The 11,290-nt window shown below is 45.5% G+C and overlaps 1 protein-coding gene and 1 pseudogene across 1 annotated transcript; one reads left to right on the top strand and one right to left on the bottom strand.

Moving 5' to 3' along the window:
• Positions 1-3,176: 3,176 nt before the first annotated feature.
• On the top strand, positions 3,177-3,329 carry LOC129780785 (5.8S ribosomal RNA; annotated as a pseudogene).
• Positions 3,330-8,535: 5,206 nt separating this feature from the next.
• LOC129773809 (uncharacterized protein K02A2.6-like) lies at positions 8,536-9,638 on the bottom strand. The gene is made up of 4 exons (XM_055777462.1): positions 9,291-9,638; positions 9,017-9,236; positions 8,610-8,902; positions 8,536-8,547 (listed from the first exon to the last, which is right to left on the bottom strand). Exons 1-4 carry the CDS (start codon positions 9,636-9,638, stop codon positions 8,536-8,538), a joined length of 873 nt encoding a protein of 290 aa, XP_055633437.1.
• Positions 9,639-11,290: the final 1,652 nt, after the last annotated feature.

The raw sequence follows: 11,290 nt of genomic DNA, 5'->3' as shown, positions 1-11,290 counted from the left end.
AAAGCGGAAACTGCGACCACCCATGGCTGAAGCAGGCCAAAGCAACAGCTTGGGAAAAAGGTATAAGGTTTACATGGATTCCCGGCCATACTGGGATTGAAGGCAACGAGAAAGCTGACGTTTTAGCCAACGAAGGTCGATCCAAGCCACTTGAAGACAGAACCTTACCTAAGGAAGATGCCATCAGGTGGATCAAAGAAGCAATAAGGGACGAATGGAACAAAACCTGGTTCCACTGCAGAGAACAGAAACTCAGGAAAATTAAATGCAGCGTAGAAAAATGGACCGAAGCAGACAACCCTAGGGACCAGAAGTTGCTTACTAGGCTCAGGATAGGCCACACCTGGATGACGCACAGCTCAATCATGAGCCAGAGACACCAAGATGGACCCACGTGCGAAACTTGTGGAACAGCTTTAACAGTAGAACATATCCTTGTGGAGTGTAGAAAGTACGACACTGAAAGACGGAAACATGGACTAGGAGACAACATCCAAATAATTCTGAAAAATAGCACTGAGAACATAAAAAGAACGTGTGATTTCATAAGAGACTGTAATTTGACTAATATGATCTAAGTTAGGGACTAGAGATAGGCCCACCATATCACGAATACTCAAAAAATGAAAAAGAGTGAACAGAGCAAAAAACGCCCGCTCAAAGTGATGGTGAACAGGAGTATAGGGAATATAGGGAATAATGTAAAAGAGATAAACTTAGGCGAATGACAGAGCAGCTAGTTACTGTAGAACAAATGTTAAAGCCTAATAAACAAGATATACACACACACCTCGGTCCTAATATTCATTGGTTTGTAACCGGATCCGGAGGTAATGATTAACAGAAGTAGTTGGGGGCATTAGTACTACGGCGCGAGAGGTGAAATTCGTAGACCGTCGTAAGACTAACTAAAGCGAAAGCATTTGGCATGGATGCTTTCATTAATCAAGAACGAAAGTTAGAGGATCGAAGGCGATTATATACCGCCCTAGTTCTAACCGTAAACTATGCCAATTAGCAATTGGGAGACGCTACTGTATGGTGCTCTCAGTGGCTTCCGGGAAACCAAAATCAGGTTCCGGGGGAAGTATGGTTGCAAAGTTGAAACTTAAAGCAATTGACGGAAGGGCACCACCAGGAGTGGAGCCTGCGGCTTAATTTGACTCAACACGAGAAAACTTACCAGGTCCGAACTTATTGAGGTAAGACAGATTAATAGCTCTTTCTCAAAACTAAGGGTAGTGGTGCATGGCCGTTCTTAGTTCGTGGATTGATTTGTCTGGTTAATTTCGATAACGAACGTGACTCAATCAAATTAACTAGAACGCTATCAGCAGTCAGACGTAGAAGCTGTCGTCCGGTTGTGATGTGTGCGTGTGGGGTTGGCTTTCGGGTCGGCTTCCGCGCGCGCTCGCTGGCGCAGTGTAGTATGACCTGATGACACGTCAACTCATCAAGGTTGACTTCTGCTTAATGGAACAACTTGTGTTAAGCAAGGTGAGATTGAGCGATAACAGGTCCGTGATGCCCTAAGATGTTCTGGACTGCACGCGCGCTACAATGTGGGCAGCAGCGTGTACCCTATTCCGAGAGGAACGGGAAATCACTGAAATGCCCACGTAGTCGGGATTATGGACTGAAACGGTCCATATGAACTTGGAATTCCCAGTAAGTGCTGGTCACTAGCCAGCGTTGATTACGTCCCTGCCCTTTGTACACACCGCCCGTCGCTACTACCGATGAATTATTAGGTGAGGCCTTTGGAGGCGAGTAATTTGCTGGCTCCTCGAGGGCTGCATTTGACACGCTGAAGTTGACCGAGCCTGGTTATTTAGAGGAAGTAAAAGTCGTAACAAGGTTTCCGTAGGTGAACCTGCGGAAGGATCATTATCGTATCCCCATGGTGATCTGATTTGGAGGAGACCGAACGCATTGGGGTCTTGCTGAACAAAAATAAACATGCGTTACCCAGTGGTTGTTTTGCGAGGACTAGGAGTTGCGCCGTACTCGTACCCCCATCTGTGTGTGTGGTGTTGTACGAACGTACGTTTAATATGCTCTCCTGGCGAGTCCGTTATGTTTCAATTCATACAACAAACCCTTTCATCTCGGTCTTCAGATCGATAAAAGGATTTACACTCCCTTACTGCACTAAAGGTATTACTACTTGGATGAAGGGCCGGGGCCTTCGAACTTTCATCCTATTGTAGGGGCCATACCTTGCAGTGTGTGCGCGGCTCGAAACTACTAGACCCGGCGTTATAGAAGAAGGTCTCACAATGAACGCCATCCTCTCATCTGTTGGACTAGGTGCGGTGTCTCGTACTTCGCATGTGCGCATATGAACGTACAGATGCCCCCTGGCGAGTCCCCATACTAGTGAGGTGGAAATGGAAGGAAAGGGTTGATCGTCTCGGTCTTTGGATCGATGATGGGATTCCCATTCCTTACTGCACTAAAGGTATTACTACTTGGATGAAGGGCCGGGGCCTTCGAACTTTCATCCTATTGTAGGGGCCATACCTTGCAGTGTGTGCGCTGCTCGAAACTACTAGACCCGGCGTTATAGAAGGTCTCACAATGAACGCCATCCTCTCATCTGTTGGACTAGGTGCGGTGTCTCGTACTTCGCATGTGCGCATATGAACGTACAGATGCCCCCTGGCGAGTCTCCATACTAGTGAGCTAAAGGTTAAGCCGATCACACGGTCTTTGGACGAATGATGACAAAAATACGTCCCAAGTGATGAAATCCGGCGTGATGTTCATTCTGCAAGTGCGATGGGTTCTAAGAACCCAGGAGTGGCCTGTACATCGTATGTTTACATGCGAACGTACTCTCCAAGTGTGTGTTTCAAATTTCAACCCGTGTTTCAATTTCAGAATGTGAACTGCAGGACACATGAACACCGACAAGTTGAACGCATATTGCACATCGTACAATCATTGTGCGATGTACACATTTTTGAGTGCCTATATATACCAATTTAACTATATGCGCTGCTTAGGTAGCGCATATGCGTAATGGTGCTTTTCGGCCTTCAGTGGTGGAAAAACATTGAAGATAGTCAAACGTGCGAAGGCCCCGGCGCACGGCTTGATGAACACACGTCCCAAGATGAAAGTCTTTGTGTGTTCCATCTTCTCCATACATGAGATAGTTCTTATAGGCCTCAAATGATGTGTGACTACACTCGGCTCGTGAATCGATGAAGACCGCAGCAAATTGCGCGTCAGAATGTGAACTGCAGGACACATGAACACCGACAAGTTGAACGCATATTGCACATCGTACAATCATTGTGCGATGTACACATTTTTGAGTGCCTATATTTACCAATTTAACTATATGCGCTGCTTAGGTAGCGCATATGCGTAATGGTATTTTTCGGCCTTCAGTGGTGGAAAAACATTGAAGATAGTCAAACGTGCGAAGGCCCCGGCGCACGGCTTGATGAACACACGTCCCAAGATGAAATTCTTTGTGTGTTCCATCTTCTCCATACATGAGATAGTTCTTATAGGCCTCAAATGATGTGTGACTGGATTCCCTGAGTAGCTGCGAGCGAAAAGGGATGAGCCCAGCACGTAGAGGTGGTGCGCGTTTGCGTGTCCACCGTGTTGCGTGGCATCTGGACACCTGAGACCTCCTACAAACGATAGGTTTACAGGCTGGGAGTTGCGAGTTGCAGAGAGGTGTACATTTCGATCCTCTCAGACTACCCATGCTTGGAGGTTGGCCTTGTACGTGTACGGTTGTTGTGTTTAAAAGAGAAGTCCTACTGTAGCTTAGTGCTGCATGTGGTGACTTCTCTTTTTTTTTATTTAAACATTTTCGGGCGCTTGAAGGTCCATGCCGAGTGTCGGAGATAGGCATGTGGATGGGGTACGTGTACGGTTGTTGTGGTTAGAAGAGAAGTCCTACTGCAGCTTAGTGCTGCATGTGGTGACTTCTCTTTTATTAAAAAATTTTCGGATGCCTGAAGGCATGTGGATGGGTCACATTCAACTGCAACGTGGTGCGTGAGCGATGATATGTGCGGGTAGTCACACTGATCGCGCATAGGATGGCTTCTATTGATTTGTTTCAAAAGAACCTTCCTCGAGGTGCACGAACTTTTTCAACACTTGAGATGCCTTATGCTAGACATAAGATAGGCATGTGGATGGGTCACATTCGACTGCAACGTGGTGCGTGAGCGATGATATGTGCGGGTAGTCACACTGATCGCGCATAGGATGGCTTCTATTGATTTGTTTCAAAAGAACCTTCCTCGAGGTGCACGAACTTTCTCAACACTTGAGATGCCTTATGCTAGACATAAGATAGGCATGTGGATGGGTCACATTCGACTGCAACGTGGTGCGTGAGCGATGATATGTGCGGGTAGTCACACTGATCGCGCATAGGATGGCTTCTATTGATTTGTTTCAAAAGAACCTTAATCGAGGTGCACGAACTTTCTCAACACTTGAGATGCCTTATACTAGACATAAGATAGGCATGTGGATAGGTCACATTCGACTGCAACGTGGTGCGTGAGCGATGATATGTGCGGGTAGTCACACTGATCGCGCATAGGATGGCCTCTATTGATTTGTTTCAAAAGAACCTTCCTCGAGGTGCACGAACTTTCTCAACACTTGAGATGCCTTATGCTAGACATAAGATAGGCATGTGGATGGGTCACATTCGACTGCAACGTGGTGCGTGAGCGATGATATGTGCGGGTAGTCACACTGATCGCGCATAGGATGGCTTCTATTGATTTGTTTCAAAAGAACCTTCCTCGAGGTGCACGAACTTTCTCAACACTTGAGATGCCTTATCCTAGACATAAGATAGGCATGTGGATGGGTCACATTCGACTGCAACGTGGTGCGTGAGCGATGATATGTGCGGGTAGTCACACTGATCGCGCATAGGATGGCTTCTATTGATTTGTTTCAAAAGAACCTTCCTCGAGGTGCACGAACTTTCTCAACACTTGAGATGCCTTATGCTAGACATAAGATAGGCATGTGGATGGGTCACATTCGACTGCAACGTGGTGCGTGAGCGATGATATGTGCGGGTAGTCACACTGATCGCGCATAGGATGGCTTCTATTGATTTGTTTCAAAAGAACCTTCCTCGAGGTGCACGAACTTTCTCAACACTTGAGATGCCTTATGCTAGACATAAGATAGGCATGTGGATGGGTCACATTCGACTGCAACGTGGTGCGTGAGCGATGATATGTGCGGGTAGTCACACTGATCGCGCATAGGATGGCTTCTATTGATTTGTTTCAAAAGAACCTTCCTCGAGGTGCACGAACTTTCTCAACACTTGAGATACCTTATGCTAGACATAAGATAGGCATGTGGATGGGTCACATTCGACTGCAACGTGGTGCGTGAGCGATGATATGTGCGGGTAGTCACACTGATCGCGCATAGGATGGCTTCTATTGATTTGTTTCAAAAGAACCTTCCTCGAGGTGCACGAACTTTCTCAACACTTGAGATGCCTTATGCTAGACATAAGATAGGCATGTGTATGGGTCACATTCGACTGCAACGTGGTGCGTGAGCGATGATATGTGCGGGTAGTCACACTGATCGCGCATAGGATGGCTTCTATTGATTTGTTTCAAAAGAACCTTCCTCGAGGTGCACGAACTTTCTCAACACTTGAGATGCCTTATGCTAGACATAAGATAGGCATGTGGATGGGTCACATTCGACTGCAACGTGGTGCGTGAGCGATGATAGGTATGGGTGGACATATCATTCGCGTGTAGGATAGTAGATGCTGAGCAAATCATAAACTTTTGAAACAGCCCAATACGACCCAAATGATACGACAGAGCTGTACGTTGACGCTTCTCTCGTGGGCCTTGGGGCAGTGCTCACTCAGCGAAATGGTGAACAGATTCCGAGGATTATAAGTTTTGCTTCGAAGGGATTAACAAAAACCGAAAGAGTGTATCCCCAAACTCAACGTGAAGCGTTGGCAGTTGTATGGGCCGTCGAGAAATTCTACCCATACTTGTTCGGCATCCAGTTCACAGTGTTTACCGATCATAAAACATTAGAATATATCTACGGAGGGAAACACCAACAAGGAAAACGTGCATGCTCAAGGGCCGAAGGATGGGCATTACGGCTCCAGCCATACGATTTCCGCGTAGAACACATTCCTGGTTGCAAAAACATTTCAGACGTTCTCTCGAGATTGATGGTACACCCTGATGCATCTTCAGACACACCCTTCGACGAAGCTACTGAGCATTACCTTTGCGCAGTTGGAGAGGGACCGACGGCAATTTCTCTGCAAGAGATAAAAAAGGAAACTGAGCAGGATAAGGTTCTTAAAGCTGTGATAAAAGCAATATACGATCAGAAATGGCCATCCGAACTTTTTCGCTATCAAGCGTTTCATGATGAACTGGGAATATTCGTGGGAATTATTGTCCGGAATGACAGGATCGTCCTCCCGTCAAGCCTTAGAAAGAGAGCATTGGCGATTGCTCATAGGGGACACCCAGGAGTAGTTACCATGCGCCGAAATCTGCGAGAAAAAGTTTGGTGGCCACATATGGATCGGGATGTCGGGGACCATGTTCAAGAATGTGCTGGGTGCGCTGCAGTTAGTTCACAAGGTCCACCGGAACCAATGCTTCGCAAGAAAATGCCAGATCGTGCCTGGCAAGACATAGCAATTGATTTTTTTTTCGGCCAAGGAATGTGCAACATTCCTTGTAACTGTGTATTATTACAGTCGCTTCCTGAGGATAACCGAGCTGAAGGGAAAAAACGCTGCGAAAACTATCCATGCTCTCGAAGCAATTTTCCGGGAGCACACATACCCAGAAACCATTTGGAGTGACAACGGGCCCCCGTTTTCCAGTGAGGAATTTTCGAATTACTGTGAATCTAAAAACATTCGACTGATTCGTACAATTCTCTATTGGCCACAGATGAATGGCCTGGTGGAAAGACAAAACCAGGGTATTTTGCGTACCCTGCGTATTGCGAAAGCCATCAATACAGACTGGCGCAAAGCCATCCAAGATTATGTATATTCATACAACACGACGCCCCACTCCGTGACCGGAAAATCACCAATGGAATTGATGACCAGTAGACCGGTTAAGGATCTACTGCCGTCTCTGCGGACTGAACCATATTGGCGCCGAGATGAAGAAACCCGTGATAACGATGCGATAAGGAAGATGCAAGGGAAAATCTATGCGGACCAGCGAAGACACGCTAGAACATCAGACATCAATGTTGGAGACAAAGTCATGCTGAAAAATCACGAAACTGGAAAGCTGGAGCCTAAATTCAAACTCGACAAATTCACTGTAGTCAAGAGAAGTGGCAATGATGTGGTCGTTACAAATGACGAGGGCGTTCTATATCATAGACCGGTGTCTCACCTGAGGAAATGGCCTTTGGAAAAAGAAGTTCTACTAGAGGAAGCTACTTCAGCAGACGACTATCATCTCACCCTTCACTCAGATGATACCAGGGAAAAAGGAGAAAGGACGAGCAACCTAACTACAAATACAAATTTACAACATCATACGGTATTTTCTAGAGTACGTTCCTCAGCTACAACGAGCAAAAGTGACGAAGACGGAACAAACGAAAGCAGCGTCGCAAAGCGCCCCAAACGTGACAGAAAAATGCCAACAAAATATAATTCATAGTTTAAGTCAGTATAGGAAGAGTTGCAGTTATATATATATTCCCAGTTCATCATGAAACGCTTGATAGCGAAAAAGTTCGGATGGCCATTTCTGATCGTATATTGCTTTTATCACAGCTTTAAGAACCTTATCCTGCTCAGTTTCCTTTTTTATCTCTTGCAGAGAAATTGCCGTCAGTCCCTCTCCAACTGCGCAAAGGTAATGCTCAGTAGCTTCGTCGAAGGGTGTGTCTGAAGATACATCAGGGTGTAACATCAATCTCGAGAGAACGTCTGAAATGTTGTTGCAACCAGGAATGTGTTCTACGCGGAAATCGTATGGCTGGAGCCGTAATGCCCATCCTTCGGCCCTTGAGCATGCACGTTTTCCTTGTTGGTGTTTCCCTCCGTAGATATATTCTAATGTTTTATGATCGGTAAACACTGTGAACTGGATGCCGAACAAGTATGGGTAGAATTTCTCGACGGCCCATACAACTGCCAACGCTTCACGTTGAGTTTGGGGATACACTCTTTCGGTTTTTGTTAATCCCTTCGAAGCGAAACTTATAATCCTCGGAATCTGTTCACCATTTCGCTGAGTGAGCACTGCCCCAAGGCCCACGGGAGAAGCGTCAACGTACAGCTCTGTCGTATCATTTGGGTCGTAGAATCCTAGTCTGTGGACGGTTTTAGAGAGCTCGTTTCGAAGTTCATCGAAGGCTCTTTGTTGATCTTTCCCAAAGATTTAAACATCCCCTCTCATGAATTGCCGCAATGGTTCAGATCTCGTTGACAAATCTGGAATAAACTGGCCAACAAAATTGACCAGTCCCAAGAAACTCCGCACTTCTTCTTTAGTTTCTGGCCTACGGAAATTACGAATGGCTGAGATCTTCTCATCAGAAGGACATACACCCGCTGCGCTTACATTGAAACCCAAGATCTCCAGTTCGGTTACTCCAATAAGACACTTGGCTTTGTTCAAAGTGGCACAGTTTTTGTTGAGAACAGCCAGTACTTGCTGGAGACGGGCGTCGTGTTCTCCTTTTGAGCTTCCAGCCACTACAACATCGTCGATATACACCACAACGCCCTCGATTCCGACTAACATCTCGGTCATCACCCGCTGAAATATCTCCGGGGCACAATTGATTCCGAACATGAGCCGTTTGAATCTCATTAAGCCCCGGCTCGTCATGAATGTAGTGATATCTCGAGAGTCTGGGTGTAATTCAATGTGGTAAAATGCCGAAGTTATGTCAAGCTTTGAGAAGACGGTAGACCCTCTGAGTTTATTCAAGAATGTATCAATCAACGGGATAGGATAATGCTCACGTTTTATTGCTTCATTGTTGATACACAGCCTAATATCATCTTTGCCCTTGGGTACTACAACCATTGGTGATATCCATTCCGAGGGACCTACGACCGGTTCAATAAGATCACCGTTCAACATTTCCAATAATTTTTGATCGACCTTCTTTTCCATAGCCACAGGAATTCGTAAGTATGCGATTTTTCTCGGCGGTACCCTTTTATCTATCGACAACTTCACCTGAACGTTGGGGAATTTTAGGAATTATTCACTTTTAGCTGAAATATGCTGTACCTCAAGCCCGACTTTCAACACCTTTAGATCTTCTGCCGTTCTTTTACTTAGTAGTGATTTTTGGGACCCTTCAATGACAAAAAATTCGGCGTAACTCTTCGGTTTGGATTCATTTATCGAAATCCATGCTTCGAATATTACCAATACCTGCAATGGTTCTTGGGTAGCGTAAGCCAGATACTTTCGGTCACAGTGGAATCTTTTTTTGAACAGAGTTGCATTGACATTCACAAGTCTCTCCCAAACTTGTTCAGTAATCGTGTTGATTGCTGCTCCTGAATCGATCAAGTAGTCTACTGGATGTTGATCGATTTTGCAGGTGATATTTCCATCGTTCTCTGGATTCATCTAAACGAAATAGGAGGAAATCAAACCAATATCCTGACTTTTGCTTTATTTATTATAAAAAAAAGACGGGTGGGTAATGTCGGGGACATAACCGGAGTGACGTAGGACTATACAAAGGGGACAGCTTTTGTTAAATATATTGTTTTATTTTCTTCTCCTACGTGAATACATACCTATCTACCTGAAAAATGGATTAGTTTACTGTTTACTCTTTATGAATATGTTGATGGTTCTGAAAAGAACCTTTGGTGTTGTGTTTATGTTATCACTCGATATTCCCATCTTGTTCGGTTAAACCTTCCTGTTTTGCTATTGCGTTTGCCACTCGCCACAGCTTTCACAGTTGGAAAATTTCTTCCCATCCAGCTTGTGACATGTTGTTCAGTAAATTACATTTAATGCGACGTGCCGAAGAAACACTTTGCCACTCACTGAAACTAATTGTTGCCTTGATGAGCGCCGAACCGAAGCTGCTCTTTTCTTGATGCGGGTTTTCTGATTGTCGTGAGCAGCTTTGCAAGCCAACTCGAGCACTCCGACGGCCGAAACTCTATAATCGCTGTTAGGTATACTGGTGCTCCGGCACTAATCCGTTCGACCTAGTTACCCTTGCGGAGCAATCAGTGAATGCGACCAACAGGGAACTGGAGACCTGCACGGTTCGAGTGAGACTTTGCCTTTCCCTTAACATGTCCTCCTTTGTTACGTCCATGATGCCGATGCCGTACAACCACACGGGTTTACGGTTTGAAAGAAAATAAGATATTTTTTTGGGGTCCGCGTGTTTTATACTCTAGCGGTACACACTCACAGGATAGAGACAAATCGACAGACTCAGCCAGAGGGGCGAGTCCAACGAGACGAACGAATGAGCGTTAAAAGGGAGCGATGGCAAAAAAATACATCCTTTCTAACCCACAAAACGGAATGCGAAAGAATTCCCATCGATTTTCATACCGATGTGGAATTTGACTTCAACAAAAACCTCTCCCTCAAAGAGCTCGATTGGGTACTGAACAAAGTCAAACAAGGATCCACAGGACCTGATGACATCAGCTACCCTATGCTTAAGAATCTACCCCATCTCGGGAAAAAAGCACTTCTGAAGCTCCTCAACAAAGTCTGGGACAGTGGAACCCTCCCCAGTTGCTGGAAAGAGGGTTTAATGATCTGTATCCCGAAACCAGACATGAACAATCATCTTCTTGACAATTTCCGCCCCATCACTCTCCTAAGTTGTGTTGGGAAAATCTTGGAAAAAATGCTCAATCGACGCTTAACGACTTTTCTAGAGTCAAATAAGCTGATTGATCCCAGACAATTCGCCTTCCGTGCGGGAAAAGGTACAGAAGATTGCCTTGTAGCAATCGAAAAAATCCTAGACGACGCAACTGAAAAATTACACCACATTGATATTGTTTCCCTGGATTTATCCAAGGCCTACGATCGGGCGTGGAGGTACCCAGTGCTGAAAAGCCTTTTCGACTGGGGGATTCGTGGGAGATTAGGTCTCTTCATTAAAAGTTTTCTAGAAAACCGTTGAAAGACCGTTATTAACAACCACCAATCTTCTCTAAAAATCCCTGAAAACGGCTTCCCACAAGGCTCAGCACTTTCACCAACCCTCTTCAACATTGCCATGCAATCTCTAT

Source organism: Toxorhynchites rutilus, chromosome 3 (assembly GCF_029784135.1).
Source record: "Toxorhynchites rutilus septentrionalis strain SRP chromosome 3, ASM2978413v1, whole genome shotgun sequence".
NCBI lineage: Eukaryota > Metazoa > Arthropoda > Insecta > Diptera > Culicidae > Toxorhynchites > Toxorhynchites rutilus.
Note: the sequence above shows the minus strand (reverse complement) of the source record. Positions and strands in the feature narration are given on the sequence as shown.